This window comes from Toxorhynchites rutilus, chromosome 2 (assembly GCF_029784135.1).
Source record: "Toxorhynchites rutilus septentrionalis strain SRP chromosome 2, ASM2978413v1, whole genome shotgun sequence".
Lineage (NCBI taxonomy): Eukaryota > Metazoa > Arthropoda > Insecta > Diptera > Culicidae > Toxorhynchites > Toxorhynchites rutilus.
This window is the reverse complement of record NC_073745.1, coordinates 223,239,573-223,256,214: the sequence shown is the minus strand read 5'-3', so window position 1 is coordinate 223,256,214 and position 16,642 is coordinate 223,239,573. Positions and strand designations below refer to the sequence as shown.

General features: G+C 41.9%; 2 protein-coding genes across 3 annotated transcripts; one reads left to right on the top strand and one right to left on the bottom strand.

The window, feature by feature from the left end:
* Positions 1-582: 582 nt before the first annotated feature.
* Positions 583-3,010, bottom strand: LOC129767786 (protein arginine N-methyltransferase 7). The gene is made up of 2 exons (XM_055768971.1): positions 1,099-3,010; positions 583-1,039 (listed from the first exon to the last, which is right to left on the bottom strand). Exons 1-2 carry the CDS (start codon positions 2,812-2,814, stop codon positions 620-622), a joined length of 2,136 nt encoding a protein of 711 aa, XP_055624946.1. The 5' UTR covers positions 2,815-3,010; the 3' UTR covers positions 583-619.
* A 2,464-nt stretch (positions 3,011-5,474) lies between these two features.
* LOC129768959 (FACT complex subunit spt16) lies at positions 5,475-16,491 on the top strand. 2 transcript variants are annotated; one of them, XM_055770913.1, is made up of 10 exons: positions 5,475-5,820; positions 5,893-6,156; positions 6,345-6,644; positions 6,706-7,678; positions 7,737-7,935; positions 8,001-8,867; positions 15,101-15,366; positions 15,435-15,570; positions 15,659-15,715; positions 15,815-16,491. In XM_055770913.1, exons 1-10 carry the CDS (start codon positions 5,752-5,754, stop codon positions 16,020-16,022), a joined length of 3,339 nt encoding a protein of 1,112 aa, XP_055626888.1. In that variant the 5' UTR covers positions 5,475-5,751; the 3' UTR covers positions 16,023-16,491. The 2 variants fall into 2 exon arrangements, with proteins under 2 accessions (XP_055626888.1, XP_055626889.1); XM_055770914.1 differs by lacking the exon at positions 15,659-15,715 and having other exon boundaries at positions 5,478-5,820.
* The last annotated feature ends 151 nt before the right edge of the window (positions 16,492-16,642 follow it).

Sequence of the window (16,642 nt, the reverse complement as noted above, 5' to 3'; positions counted from 1 at the left end):
TTCTCAGATTTTGAAATAAAGAAACGGCGCCGATACTTCTTGAGGACATTACATGGTGGTCTGAGGTCCACCATGGTTTACTGGAAGTGCGGAATGTTCGTCTTTTCCGTGGTACATAGTCATTAAGCACCGAATAACGTTTGTCATAAAATATTACTACTATTCCATCCACAGGTCCAGATAGCAGTAATGAATCCCAATCAACGGCTGCCAATGCCACTTTAATTTGTCCGACATCACAGGAATAAAAATCGTAGGAAAAATTATCGTCTGACTCGGTTTGGGTAGTAAAATCATCGCTGCTCTCGTCCAAAAGCAACACAATAGGCGCATGGTCATTGTCGATGGGCAGCAGAGGTTCTGTCGGTTCTATTTGGTCAAGTTGATCTGGGTGATAAACTATACGAAGAAAATGCTGCCATTCAGTTCTTCTGTGGTGTTTTGCTATTGATCTATGTTCTGGTTTCTGAAGTAAGATTGACAACGATTGTGGCGACCAAAGCGAAGCATTTCGAATAAAATGGTTGAAATAATTTTGAGAAAACAGTTCAGTGAATGTATTGGGTTCGATGGAAAAATAAATTGTGCAATAGAAGTCCTTTTATTTTCACAGTCACAGTTAATTGAATTGGAAATAACAATCGTCTAGTTGGGCGTTGAATTGAACGCTCCAGGAAATCGATTGTCTTTTGTTCATCTTTGTCGTAAGATGAACTCCTTGTCGCCAATTAGAATTCCAACTGATGGGGACTGGATGTTCCGTAGGACCATCGTCTATTCGCATGAGCGGTCCAGATGATATTGTGGTTTTGGGTCCCAAAGAGCCGTCCAAATGCCAGTCAGCCCATAGTGCGATCCCATTGCATTCACTGCTGAGAGCTTGCATCGTGATGTTGAACATTCCGTGCGATATTTTCGGTTCCGCAAATCCATCTTCAAAATTGATAGTCAACATTTTTGCTTGAGAGCCCAGTGCAAAGCAAGGGTATTCCCATAGTGGTTGAGCCTCGACGGAGGAATCAGTCAAAGAAGAATGTTGCTGGAATAACAAAATCAAAATTATTCAAACATCATACTCTCAGACACAGTGCAAATTACCTCAATCATTTCGTCCATTAAACAAAGATCGAAACCTTCACATTTTCCAAGTGGTGCCATTATTTTTTGGAGGTCTAGAAATTCAACCGGAAGACCATAAATGCTAACCGATTTTGGAATAATCATGACATTTGCTTTAACACGCGGCCTAATCTCTCGCAAAAGAGCACCGAACTGAAAAGCGTTATGCCACGGCAGAATAGCGGATCCGAAAAATGGTTCTCCAAAAATATGTGTTATCTCGGAAGATAATTCTGCTGTTAGCTGATCCACATCAGATATAATCTCAGCGGTATCTAATTTGTTGAAGCGTGCATAGCTTTCCATACACTGCCTCGAAATACGATTTGCTTCCAACAGTATTACTTTTTTGGTTCCCATTGCACACAGAGCCAAACCCAAAAGAGAACCTTCTCCTAAAACCAATACAACGGAATCTTTCTTTAAAACTTGTTCGAGATAATTCAAAATCTTCTTATTCCGAGGACCCTCGTTTACTTGTCCGATTCTTGAACGAGAGTACGCGTTGTGGAACCCACAAGAGCAGTGGGCAGGCTCCAATACTGATTGCTCCAGACTAAACCAGAGTGAAAATTCATCATGAAACGCATCTAGATGAGTTTCCTGACCCTTGTTCAAAGCTTTTTTACTTTGTGGTAAGTAATACATCGCTTGCATCCAGTGGTCCCGCCAAGGTATTACATTTTGCGTTGGAATCATCGGGTTCTTATTACGCAGTTTTAGCTTTTCATAATCCGGATGCGCCCAAAACGGCGCACAGCTCAGCAAAACAGTTTCTTCTTTGTCCATCTTTAGATCCCACCACATGAAGACTACATGTGGCATTCCAGAGTTGATAATTTTCACAAGCTTTCTTGTATGGCGCTCATACTTGAGTTCATCGTTACTGGACCACTCGAACTCAAACACAGCAGTCGGTTCTGACAAAGCATTGAAGCTTGTAAGTTGGCTTAGTTGAATATCGAAAACAGCTGGCGATCCCCGACATTCGACTATTTCTTTCGGTGTTCTCAGCAATACGTCTCCGTCTGAATTACTCAAATTTTTAGGCATTATCCAGCTCAAAGCCAATGGACATTCAACGATTTGGGCGTAAACTGTTGCTGAATGTGGAATAACTCTACAACTGGGCTCCAGCAAATGTTCTAAAGCATGCTTGAATGTTGCAATAGCACCTTCACCGATTAGTTCCGTATCGAACAGTTCCGTAACCAGAACGTTCGCCGTCCGTTCCATGTCCTTCCCTTCACCAACACTGATTTCGGTTGATTTCTTTTTGATCAGCTTGATCCTGCCCGGCATGCCTTTGTTAGCCGCGATTACAAGTTCGGCGCAATTTGCCATCGGCCGGAAAGCTTCACAGGCAGTAACACTGTCCGCACCGGCACGTACTGCCATCATTGAAAGAAGCCCACTTCCGGTTCCGATATCCAGAACATGTGCCTCCTCGCCTTCGGCGTGCAGTCGTTCGATGGTACGTTTCAAAGCAAGATCATACTTCTGGTTTCGCTCCCAATCGTGACACATGTCAGCAAAAGCACTCCGTGCAATCTCTTGATGCAGATCAAAGTCTCCATGATCATCTGCATCGGAAAAACTATTTAAGTCATCAAACATCTTAAGCAGTTTTAAACAAAACGTGTGATCATTAAGCCACTGTATGAATATATGTTTACAAACATTTGAATGCCACATTTGAACAGGGGTACGACTAAAACGTCAAATCCCTCATATTGCAGGGGTTAGACATCAATTGAATATAGGCTACCCAAAATCAAAATCAATATGGCGTCATTTGTTTATCAACATATCATTTACGAGGATTGAAATCGAAAAATGCGCTGCTTTATTCTAACTGCATGAGCGATTTTCATATTTCGGTTTCACATGGAGGTGTTCACATTTAACATGGAGTTTAAAGTTAGTCACTATTCGACTATATAACCGGACCGAGTTGTAAACAACAGTAATTGATTGAACCAAAATGTCAGTAAACCGCAGCAATATTGGGTACACTGGCAATATGAGGGATTTGACGTTTTAGTCGTAACCCTGTCATATTGCCAGTGTACCCAATATTGCTGCGGTTTACTGACATTTTGGTTCAATCAATTACTGTTGTTTACAACTCGGTCCGGTTATATAGTCGAATAGTGGCTAACTTTAAACTCCATGTTAAATGTGAACACCTCCATGTGAAACCGAAATATGAAAATCGCTCATGCAGTTAGAATAAAGCAGCGCATTTTTCGATTTCAATCCTCGTAAATGATATGTTGATAAACAAATGACGCCATATTGATTTTGATTTTGGGTAGCCTATATTCAATTGATGTCTAACCCCTGCATTTGAATCATATGTACGGCGTTTTTCACGTGCTATGTATCACACATTCAGATACACTCCAAAAAATAATACACTGGAGAAATAGTTTAGTAAAAGCAGCTACCAAATTTTTAGTAACCAAACATTGGTGAAATATACAGATTTTTTGTAAATATCACCAAAATCCATTAAAAGCGATGTTAAATGCAATGACCGTCCCTACCAATGATTCGTATATTTTACTTCATATCATTAGTGAATTTGTTTGTTTTGTCATACCTTACATCTGTGATGTACGTACTTTGCAATCGCCATTTCTCTTTTGGAAATGAAGCGATTCGGAGGTAAGCATTTTATTTTTGTTGTAAATCATGTAAAGATCTCTTTGGTCGGAATTTGTTTCCTCCGGGGAGAAAAAAAGGTGATTAAATAATAATGTCCCTTTTTGTTTCTTTTCAGCCTCTATCCTTAGAAAACAGTTCAGTCCATCATCAGTACACATAATCAATTTGCTATTCGGAGGTGAGTATTTTGTTTTTATTGAATTTAAATATGTATTCATGTCACCCGGTCGAGAATTTATTTGCATATTTTCGTTGGAGAGAAATATCGGTTTTCAATCGATGCATATCATCATAATTAACCTATTACCTTTTTTTGTTTTTCAGCTGGCCTCGAAAGTTATATGCAGTATTATTATTCAACATAAACAAGTCGGAGGCAAGTATTCGCTTTTACTACATCATGGCATCAGTCTCCTCGGTCCTGAAACTATTTCCACACCCCGCCGGGGGGAAACATCAGTTTTATTCTATACATAAAAACAAAATTGACTCTTTTTCTTGTCTTTTACAGCTTGCATTATCCAAGGCTCTTCACATTGCACCGTTAGTCGTAAGCCTTGCTTATCAAAAACCATCAAAGCTGTAGGATTTAAGGTAACGGTAAGTTTGTCGCTAAAAATGGATTTTTTCTTCAACACTTCATCGTCCTTGATCTGCATGTGTCTATAATTCTATCGGACATCAATTTATTTAGAGTTTATTTCCAGCAGCGCTGTGAGGTAAAAATTGAAAAAAAAAATATTTGTTGTTGATCATTAAAATTTTTGTATTTCTCTTCTTCAACTTCAGACTAAATGGATGGAGCTAGCGACTGGTTTTAAATCGCACAACTATCAGAGTTTAGCATGCTGGACTGAACAACGCTTGTACTATGAAAAAATCTAATGTAGACATACATATTTTATTGCATATTTATATCATTAACGTATTTCCTTTCTTCATAGGGACATGGGAGAACAAAATATGGACGAAACGTGCTGGTGCTACCGACACTCTACTAATCAGCTAACATCGTCCCTGAAAAATGCAAACCAGAGCGATGCAACAGGAAGAGGAACGAGAACTTGTTCGAGTACTCGAGGCTTTGATAAAGCGTACAAAATTAATGTGGTTGCAGCTGCGATTATAATTTTCCCCTTGTACCCGACTTGTAGAATAATTGCCAATTATGTCTATATTATTATGTATGAAATTATTATTATTCACATTGATTGTTGTAGAATGATTGATATTGTATATAGGTTATGGTATATGTTATTATTATACTGTATTCTAGCATGTAGAAATAAATGCAATCAAATGCAAGTTTTAAATTAAATATTAATTATTAAAAAAATATTTTCATTATCCCTGATGATTATTTCTCACAAATAAGAAGCACAATTTTCACTGATATTGCATCGTTATTGGACCAACAAATCGTAGTTTGTTTAACATTTGTGCCTATCATTTTTTGTGTGTAGCATGTACTAATGATTAGTAGGGTAGAAAATGACTAGAGAATTGTTAACATGTACCAAAAAATTCGTCATATTTACTAATTCTTCATCTCAGTGTGCTTTCGCTTCCACTCGTTTGCCACCCTGTTGCATCCAAAACGCCGGCTGCTATCTTCGTTTTCCCGCTCTTTCATTCGAAACTGTCTGCTGGGTCTGCTGTCAAACGAATTGGCAATCTCTTTCATGCACACACCTTGAGGAATACTCATCACATTTGTGTACTTTTTCTTTCACGCAAATTTGAAGCGTTGTTCGTCTGTAGGCCAATTCATTCAGTCGGTTCGCGTTGCTCGTCGCCGCCATATTGTTATTTGTTTGGCAAAAGCCGCCGCTATAGCGCAGTTTGCTGGCGAATTTTCATTGTCCCCGCTGGTGAGTGTTGGAATTTGAAACCGGAAGCAGCATCCGTAGAAGGTTGGCTGGAATCGGACTCCGCTGGATGCGCCGTTAAACTGTTGCCAATATGTCGAATATCGTGCTTGATAAGGATTGCTTCTATCGTCGGATAAAACGCTTGTATGTAAACTGGAAGGTGGGACTGAGTTTTTCCTATGTGCTATGCTCGCTCGCGGCGGATTCTAATGTGGATTTTGCAAACTTGCAGGAACCGGATTTCTCGCATGATGATTCGTTATCGAAGGTGGATTGTATCCTGACGGCGGTCGGGGTAGACGAGGAAACGATATACAGCAAATCAACCTCGTTGCAAACCTGGATGTTGGGTTACGAGTTGACCGACACGATCACTCTACTGTGCGAGAAGGCGATATATTTTCTTACCAGCAAGAAGAAGATCGATTTCCTCAAACAGATTGAGAAAGAACCGGAGGAGGGTATGCCCAGCGTGAAGCTGCTGGTTCGCGATAAGGTTAGTGTGAAAGTCGGGATCAGCATGAGCATTCTAGCAACTGTTTGTCTTTTCTATCAGTGCTAGAGTTGTCAGTGCTGCCAATCCAAACTCATTATTTTTTTTAAAAAAATACAGTTTTGAAACAAAGTTTAATGGTAGAAAACGTGTATTTTCATGTAATTCTCATCCAATTTATTTCTTCGCAGAGTGACAAAGATAAGGCGAACTTTGAAAAACTGTTGGAGGCAATCAAAGCGTCTAAAAATGGCAAAACACTCGGAGTGTTCACCAAAGATAACTTTCCGGGCGAGTTCTGTGAATCGTGGCGGGCCTTTCTTAAGGATAAATCATTCGAAAGTCTAGACATCAGCGTTCCAATCGGTTACATCATGTGCACCAAGGAAGATTCCGAAATTATAACCATTAAGAAGGCTTGCCTAGTAACGGTGGATGTATTCAGCAAGTACCTTAAGGATCACATCATGGAAATAATCGACGCAGATAAGGTTTGTTATACAAATAGTCAAGAGGGGTGCGGGGGAATTTGCATTTTTGTTATGCTTCCAGAAAGTGAAACACTCCAAGCTGTCGGAAGGGGTCGAGCAGGCATTGACGGATAAAAAGTACGTAACTGGAGTGGATGTCAACCAGTTGGACATGTGCTACCCAGCAATCATACAGTCGGGTGGAAACTACAGTTTGAAGTTCAGCGCATTCAGCGATAAAAATTATCTTCACTTTGGGTCAATTATTTGCGCACTGGGAGCACGCTATAAGTCCTACTGCTCGAACGTTGTTCGTACGTTGCTGGTCAACCCAACGGATACCATTCAGAAGCACTACAACTTTCTACTTAATTTGGAAGAAGAGCTACTAAAAGTGATGATTCCGGGAAAGAAGCTCTCCGAGGTGTACGATACTGGCTTGGCGTACGCCAAGAAAGAGGAGCCCAAATTGGTGGATAAAATAACCAAAACATTTGGGTTCGCTGTGGGGTTGGAGTTCCGAGAGAACTCGATGATTATAGGACCGAAGGGTGCCGCTGTATTAAAGAAGGGAATGGTTTTCAGCGTTAACGTTGGTTTGTCTGGATTGGAGAACAAGGAAGCTTCTGATAAGGAATCGAAAGTTTACGCGCTCTTCGTCGGAGATACGGTACTGGTTAACGATGAACCTCCGGCGAGTGTTTTGACGCAGTCGAAGAAGAAGATTAAAAATATTGGTATTTTCCTGAAAGACGACGAAGAAGATGACGAAGAGGAAGAGGAAAAGACAAAAAAGGGTCCAGAGATATTGGGTCGCAGCGGCAAACGGTCGACCGTTTTGGAGAGCAAGTTACGTAATGAACAAAATTCCGAGGAGAAGAGAAAGCAGCATCAGAAGGAACTAGCGATTGCCCTCAACGAAAAGGCAAAAGAACGATTAGCGAAACAAGGGGGTGGCAAGGAATCCGAGAAGGTGCGGAAGTCCACTGTATCCTATAAGAGTGTTAATCAAATGCCGAGAGAGCCAGAAATAAAGGAGTTAAAACTGTTCGTCGGTAAGTTATTATCGCGCATCGTATTTGAACTGAATGATTTTGTGCTACTGTTTTGTAGATCGTAAATATGAAACCGTGATAATGCCCATTTTCGGAGTAACGGTTCCGTTCCACATCTCCACCATCAAGAACATATCCCAATCGGTGGAGGGCGACTACACCTACCTTCGTATTAACTTCTTCCATCCGGGTGCAACAATGGGTCGCAATGAGGGAGGAATGTATCCGAACCCTGATGCAACTTTCGTTAAAGAAGTGTAAGTTACAATGACATTGGACAAAGGTTATATTTCCACTGAATCACACTTTTTTTTTGTTTTAGAACCTATCGTTCGACGAATACCAAAGAGCCGGGCGAGTTAGCCGCTCCATCATCGAATTTGAACACCGCATTCCGGTTGATCAAGGAAGTGCAGAAACGCTTCAAGACTCGCGAAGCGGAGGAACGCGAAAAGGAGGATCTGGTTAAGCAAGACACCCTTCTGCTGTCACAAAACAAAGGTAATCCCAAACTGAAGGATTTGTATATTCGACCGAACATCGTTAGTAAACGTATGACTGGATCGCTGGAAGCCCATGTCAACGGATATCGTTACACCTCAGTTCGAGGCGACAAGGTTGACATTCTGTACAACAACATCAAGAGCTCGTTCTTTCAACCGTGCGATGGTGAGATGATTATTCTGCTGCACTTCCATCTGAGGCATGCGATATTGTTCGGCAAGAAAAAGCACGTCGATGTACAGTTCTACACCGAAGTCGGTGAGATCACGACCGATTTGGGTAAACACCAGCACATGCACGATCGTGATGATCTGGCCGCGGAACAAGCCGAACGGGAACTGCGGCACAAGCTGAAGACGGCCTTCAAGAGCTTCTGCGAGAAGGTGGAAGCGATGACCAAGCAGCAGATCGAGTTCGACACGCCTTTCCGAGATCTGGGCTTCCCGGGGGCACCCTTCCGTAGTACAGTATTACTGCAGCCAACGTCCGGCTCGCTGGTCAATCTTACCGAATGGCCACCGTTCGTGATCACGCTGGAGGACGTCGAGTTGGTGCACTTCGAGCGTGTCCAGTTTCATCTGCGGAATTTCGATATGGTGTTTGTGTTCAAGAACTACGCCCAGAAGATCGCGATGGTGAATGCGATTCCGATGAACATGTTGGACCACGTGAAGGAATGGTTGAAGTAAGTAGAACGCAACAAATTGTCAGGTTGATTCGATAATGCCAATGGCAACTCATTTGCTGGGTGTTTCTGAAATGTTATCGAAGGATTGTAATTAAAAAAATTGCTCCATATTCAGAACCACATCATTAGGAGCCCTCGAAGAATGGTGACACCTGAGTTTCGTTTAGGCGTAAAAAGCTGTGAATAGCGCTTTCATAGAGCAAATAAGAAAGAATGTTATACCAAGCTAAACCATCTTTGGAATTGAGCTAGAGTAATCGCATCCGTACATTCTTTCCCGGCAATGTGTTTTATAACGTTGTATGCCATGTTTCTTGAATTGAAAGGTTTCAATCCATTGGTAATAGAAACTTTGATAGGCAAGTGATCACTGTTAAGATCTTGAATTATATTCCACTTTCAGCCTAACGATAAAAAATTCGAGCTCAGTGCGAAATCCAGGGCAATATGCAGCAAATATGTCCAACTGTTGTTAATAGGAAACTGCTTCAGTACGACCGCATAAGACAGCTTCTTACATTTGACTGAAAAGTAAACGTCATTCAAATATAGCAAAAATACGAATGGACCGAGATGAATACCTTGGGGTACACCAGTAGAAACAAAAAGAAGTTGAGAAATAAGATCAACTATCAGATCGAGATCGTGAGATCGAAGTGAGTAGAGAAGTGTACCACGAACGCCAAGTAGCAATTTGCAATCTTATGGTTGATTTTGTCAAACGCAGCCGAGAAGTCCACGTAGATAGCATCTACCCGTTTCATCAGGTTACAATCAGCTACCAATGAAGTGGGTGGGTGGCCGAGGGAACCAATTTTTCATCTTCCAAGCCGTTGTTGGTCGTCACCAATTCAGCGAGTGCCAGGTCCAAACATCTATGGGTACAGGCCATCAGGAAGTACGTATTGCCCGACATTGTACTCAAGTGGGTTCCCAGACACAGCGGCATCGCAGGGAATGAAGCGGCCGACCGATCTGCCAGAATCGATCACACCGGATCGTTTTTCATTCGGGAGATGCCGCTTGACGACGTGAAGTTGTGGATCACCAACTCTTGTCGCACCTTTTTGTCTAACACGGGTTCAAGACGAGATATCTTGAGCGACGATTCAGCGAGAGTAGCAGCGATTTTCTGCTTCTTAAAAAATGTAGAACTTTTCTTCAGGATCTAACGTCAAAGCAATTGATGAGCCAAGAAGATCCTTGTACCTTCCCCTCCACGATGAAGGGAAATAAAAACATGTTGGCCAACAAAATTCCTAGCTCGTAATTCGTAATTCGACGAAGCATTCAAACCACAATTCCACATTTTATTATCCCATTGTACTCGGAAAAAGCAATCATTCTAACGGAGAAGTCGTATAAAATACTCTTGAACGCAACGCTTCACTAGTGGCTTTGGTGCCTCATAAATAGAGTATTTGCAAGATATCTCTTGACTGAGAAAACAGGTTGAACAGTCTAGATAGTTGCCAGCAGTCTTCAGAAAACAACACGCTGCGCGTAACAAACACGTATTCTCTCTTGGTACGGAGTGTCTTCCTCTTGGATGGCACTAACGTTCCCAATGGAACTTTTGCCTTCTCAACATAGCAGTGTTGGGATTTCGATCAAAATCGAATGATACACAATGTGTCATGCAAGTAACCTCTCACGAACATATAACCAAATATGAGAGGATCATTCAGATACTTGTATGAATGACAGTAATCACTTGTGTTACACTAAATGATTAAACCAAGAGAGGAACGAAGACTGTTGTTTGCATATTCGAGCTGTATCAAACATCGCAAACCATTTTCGAAGCCTGCATACAAATTTGAACCGCATGTATCGTCCCGCTCTACTATAGCGAAACCCACTGCACAGACAAGTGTAAAGCAATAAATGATACAAGAAAAATTAAGTCATCATTCGGACACCATTTGCGGAGAGCAACGAATGGTAAAAGAGAGCGGTGTTGCTAGTAAAACTATGCGGTCTATATGAATATACATGTTTCAAGGGATAGCGGTGTTTAAAATGGAAAATATGATCTGTCTACCCTTCCCTTAGCTTCTATCGAGCTAAATAATCATATAGTTTGCACTCTCTGAGACTTAAAAATCAGGATCTGCTACATTAGCTGAATATGAATCATTCGCTTTGCGTAGTCCGTACGATACTGCTGTTTTATGATGCATGGAGAGGTCGATATGCATATGTTAGAGGCAAAGAAGAAAATAAACTTTCTGCACCGAAAGCGTATATGATGGTTCTGCTTGCGTGTCGGTGTATCATGAAGTGCGAACGGATACAGGGTTGTTTCGTTCTATTTTGTGTCGTGATTTGCAGCACGTAACAACAACAAAAGAATGACTTGCGTCAGTTTTATTAGTAGTACTTAGTTGAGATTTCTATGTCGAATAACATGCCTTGAATGTATTCTGGACTTATGTCACCCTTCTAATCTCGAGTCGACCACGAGTGATCGGTTTCCTACTTTATTAACCCTAGATTTAAGGAAACATGTTGATATATACTAATAAAAGTATAGCTAAGAGTTAGGCTCCTTTAAACCTATGTAACTGAGCCTGTAAAAATAAATGACAAATAAAAATGTATTCTGGAGTGGCAAGCTCAAGAATACGCGTAAGCACAGTGCAAGTCGGAAGAAATTTCTTTGACGGTAAATCTCCCGGTCAGAACGGGAATTGAAACCGAACTCCCGGCATTATAATGTGGGACGCTAACCGCTTGGCCACGGGAGTACATTGGAGTGTACCAAATCCATAAACAAGAAAGCGCCGAATGAACACAGCGCAGAATTCAGATACTAAACATCGCTTTTCACTTGTGTGATGTGCGCCTCATTTTATACACACATCAAATTATAGCGCCCGCCTTGTCTTCACTCGTTCTAAGCAAAGCATAAAAACAATAGCGCGCCTTCATATCAACCATATGCGCTTGTGTAAAGAAAAATAACTGGACAGAGAAAGCAAACCAGATTCAAGCGCGGTGTAGAACAAGTATAGAAACACTGCGCAAAACTCGGTGCGAAAACTGTGCGGACAACAAAACATTTGATGGAGGCGATCTGGCGAAGTGGTAACATCCATGCCTCTCACGCTAAAGGTCACGAGTTCAATTCTCACTCCCGAAATTCTTCCAAAAATGGAAGTAAAAAGTGACGAACCAGCCAAATGAGTTGAAAATCACTATAATACAGATAAAATAAAAAAAAAATTGATCTGTGTTTCGGAGCGTCATTCCTCATTCCGTCATTCCGTCATGCCTGAGCGCATGTGTATACAAGGAGTGAGAGCTTAACTGAGTACAAAAAAACTTGTTACACATCAGCATCGCGCGCGCATTCTGAAGAGTGGTTGCCAGAGACTTACTTGCAGAGCAGCCGCCAAGGATGTTTGAGCATTCCGGATAGAAAAATCCATTTGAGTGAAGATAGACTAAAATCCCAATATCGTCGTTTAAGTTCTGTTCCGGTACGAAAGGGCTATCGTAGAAACTCACCATGTCGTCAGCCTGATCTTTTTTGGTGACCTTCAGGGAAGCGATGTTAGGCTTTGTGCTGCAGAGTCGATTCGGGACTGAGGGCATTCATCTTGGGTGGCAATATTACTGCAATAGTCGGGGGGATTCCACAGTAAATCAGAGATATCTCAGATCTCTACTCAAATTAGATATCGTGAGGATTTCCACGAATGTTTCGTTGGGGAGCGTGAAAGTTTCACATACAGTGTCACTCGTCAAGGGTTCCCCGCAATACGGACACTGAGCGCATCCTACAAGCCTACTATACTTGTAGGATCTACTGTACTTGTAGGATACGCTCACATCTTGCTTTCCGCAAATGAAATAGCGTACCTTGTTAGCACAATAGGCCGTCGTATTGCCACACTGAATTGCTTTTTACGCATGTTAAGAGCTTAGGGCTCTCTGTTGAAAACTACATTTGGTATCAATGCCCGCGACGGTCACAAGATTGATGCAAGCAAATGTCGTAACTGCGCTTCCGGAAAAATGCGAACTTAACGAAGCTCCTCTTGAGGACTGTTGGAGCATGATTAAAACAGCCATTAACAGCGTCGCGGAGGTCACGTGGAACGAAGACGACGGGACAAGTGGTTCGATGATGAGTGTCATTGTTACACGAGAAGAGTCTCTTGACGAACGAGCGTGAGGATCAAGATAACAATGGAAGCGATTATGTTGTCTTCCGTCGTCTATCGTCACTATGAACAGATTCGAGGCGATTTATCAGGCCGGTTTCATCGAAGGTCGGTCTATTACTGATCAAGCTTTCACACATGATTCAATAACACGTAAAGACCTATTAAGAACCATGCACGGAAACGGCTTCCGCAGCTTCAGATTGCTTAAGGCTACGATGGATAGAATACAGTGCTGGGAACGAATATCGGATGGATCGTCCGAATCCCGCAGGGGTTTCGCCAAGGTGATGGTCTCTCTTGCCTGCTATTCAACACTGCACTGGAGGGGTTATGAGACGAGTGGGGTTTGACTTGCGTGGCACGATTTTCAACAGGCCCAGTCAATTAATCTGCTTCACTGATGAACAAAACATCACGCTAGACTTAAGTACGAAACTGAGAGGCTTGGACTGAGAAATAATGCGTCCCAAACCAAATTTATGCACTGGAGGGGTTATGAGACGAGTGGTGTGTAACTTGCGTGGCACGATTTTCAACAGGCCCAGTCAATTCATCTACTTCACTGATGAACAAAACATCACGCTAGGCTTAAGTGCGAAACTGAGAGGCTTGGACTGAGAAATAATGCGTCCCAAACCAAATTCATGAAGCCCGTGCACGACAGGGTTCGATTAGGGCAGTAGTGTAAAGATTGACGGTGATAAGTTCGAGGTAGTGGACCGAATTGTCTAATTTGTCTCAATGGTAGCGTCTGGCATTGATACCAGCCGCGAGATCGGGAGATGCAGTTGGATTGGTAATACTATGGTCTCCACTAATACTTGAGGTTAAACAGGCTTAGCCATCGTGCGAAATGTTCCCTGTACAAAACGCCAGTTGTCCTTTACGAGCATGAGACGTTAACAATGTTCGAAGAGGACCTGTCAGCATTCGGAGTTTTTGGACGATGTGTGTTAAGGAACAACCTCAGGTGGATTACAGGAGGGCATTGTATGGAAGAATGAACTACGAGATCACCTAGCTCACTGGTGAACCCTCTATCCATAAAGTGACCACACTGGGTTGGACATGTTGCTAGAATGCTGGACAACTATTTTGCAGAAATGATATTCATCGAGAATCCGGCGGGTACGACACGACGAGGAGCACAGCGAGCAAGGCGGTTAGGCCAAGCACGAAGCGATCGCGGAATTGACGAAAGATAATCACGAACCGAGTAATGCTGTAAAGTCGTTAAGCCAAAATAAATAAATACAGGAGTTGGGCACGAAGAGTTGAAGAGATATTCACAATCTGTCTAACATGAAAAGGTCAGGGAGGTCGTAAGTAAAAGAGTTACACGATTCGTGCCTAACGGCGCTAACTTTGATTGTTCCCCTTCAAAGAAAACTGACACTCTTAATGGTTTCGCACGTCGCCCGCTTCGATTGTCAATCCTTCAGTTTTCTACTACTTCGTGAGAAAAGGTATAAAGACGATACTCCAGCTTAAAATCCTAGTCGGCAATCCTTGCCTCCGATCAACCACGAAAACTCGCATTTCGGGCTAAATTACGAATTCCACTCCACTGGTAGTTGACATATTTTCATGGTGCTTAACAGGCAGAATGAAAAAAGATAACAGTTTGGTGTCAATGAACGATTTGTAGTGCGGTTTGAGACGTTTAATTTGATTGATAGAAATAATTAAGTTTATCATAGATTTTAAGAAAAAAAATAAAAACCTTCAGAAACATTAATTTTTGAGGGTTTTTGTTTCTTAAGTGGAATTCAATTCCATTAATTTTGTCATCTTTCAAATGAAAGCAACAGAATCGTTCTAAGTAGCGTACTTTTTTAATTAGAGTCAATTTAAAACAGTTTGAGCTCATGAAAAGTTCAATAACTCAATCATAGGTGAGATTTTTTCATCAAATGTGACACTATCACACCTTAAATTATTTGCATTCAGTAACCTAACATCCTACATGCAGTCAGGGATTGATACGAAGCTATTATTGATCACCCATACTGCATCCAATGATTCACTCATTCATGCTCGGCTCTATTTTCGCAGCTCTTGTGACATCCGCTATTCGGAGGGTATTCAATCGTTGAACTGGGCAAAGATCATGAAAACCATCACGGACGATCCGGAGGGCTTCTTCGATAACGGAGGCTGGACGTTCCTCGATCCGGAATCGGACGGTGAAGGCGAAGCGAACAGTGAAACGGAGGACGAGGAGGACGATGCCTATGAGCCAACCGACGATGACGACGAGGAAGAGTCCGATTCGGAGGACTACTCAGAAGCGTCCGAAGATGACAGTGCAAGTGAAGAAGGTGAATCAATAGCTCATGTATCTATCATTATTAACAGGCTTAACATTCCTATACCCGATCTATTCTAGATCTTGGCTCGGACGAAGAATCTGGCAAGGATTGGTCCGATCTGGAACGCGAAGCAGCCGAAGAGGACCGCAACCGGGACAAGGATGATTTCGTCGATGATCGCCAAGCGCCCTCCAAAAAGCGTTCGCATCATAGGTGAGTTTCACTCCAATGTAATCATAGCCAATCCATTTATTGCTAACAATTGGGCCTCATTCGTTCCTCCTCTGCATGCCGTCTTCAGACGAGATCGAGGAACGACATCATCCTCTATCAAAAAGAAGCGGCCAGATGTGCACAGGTTTGCTTTTTCTCTTCTTTTGCGTGAGCCAGCTTACATTGTGCTATTTTCGGAATGATCCAACACTCATTTATTTATTTTCTCAATCTTTCCCCAAAGCTCATCGAAAAGCAGCAGTCGCGACAAACACCATAAGGACAAACACAGTGACAAGCACAAGGATAAGCACCGGAGCAGCAGCGGCAGCAGTAAGCACCACAATAACAGCAGCGACAAACATAAGAGCAGTAGCAGCAGCAGTCACAAACGCTCTCGAGATGATAGCAGAGAAAGCTCTCATCACAGCAGCAAAAAATCCAGGAAGTAGAGAAGGCATCCTGCTTGTCGTGTCTTCGCGCAGAGCATCATCGTATTCTCGTTGTGGATAGTTTGGGAGCCCGTTTCGAAGAGATTCCTGCAGGTGCTTTAACACAAAATCTATTTCTGTAAGAACTGTTATTTTACGCTTTTGTTTCCATTGGAGGGCTTTTGAACACATTATTACATCCTAGATTATTTTTTAACACTGTAGGATTACTTAAAATATTACTCACTAGAAGCGATAAAATCGGACACAACTGCTGGTACAATCGCTAATATCTTTGGAATACTTGTCGAACCATTTATATCGGCTTGTTATCATTAATGGAGTTCAATTTTGCCATTAAACATATTCAATGAAATTGTCCAAAAGATCCGATACGTGTATGCTTGAACCGGAAAGATCGGCACAAGAAGAGAGAATGAGAATCGAAATGACCATGGAAATAAATGTCGGTAGTATTACGCAGAAATTATCGAACGTGTATTTCAATAAAAATATTACTTAGTCCCTAAAGAACAATAATTCAAATAGGTTATAATTAATTTCAAGGAACAGTGTAGCTTACACAAAACACCGCACGTCTACTCTGCGACTACTGTCAGATTCACAAATCCGTCGAACAT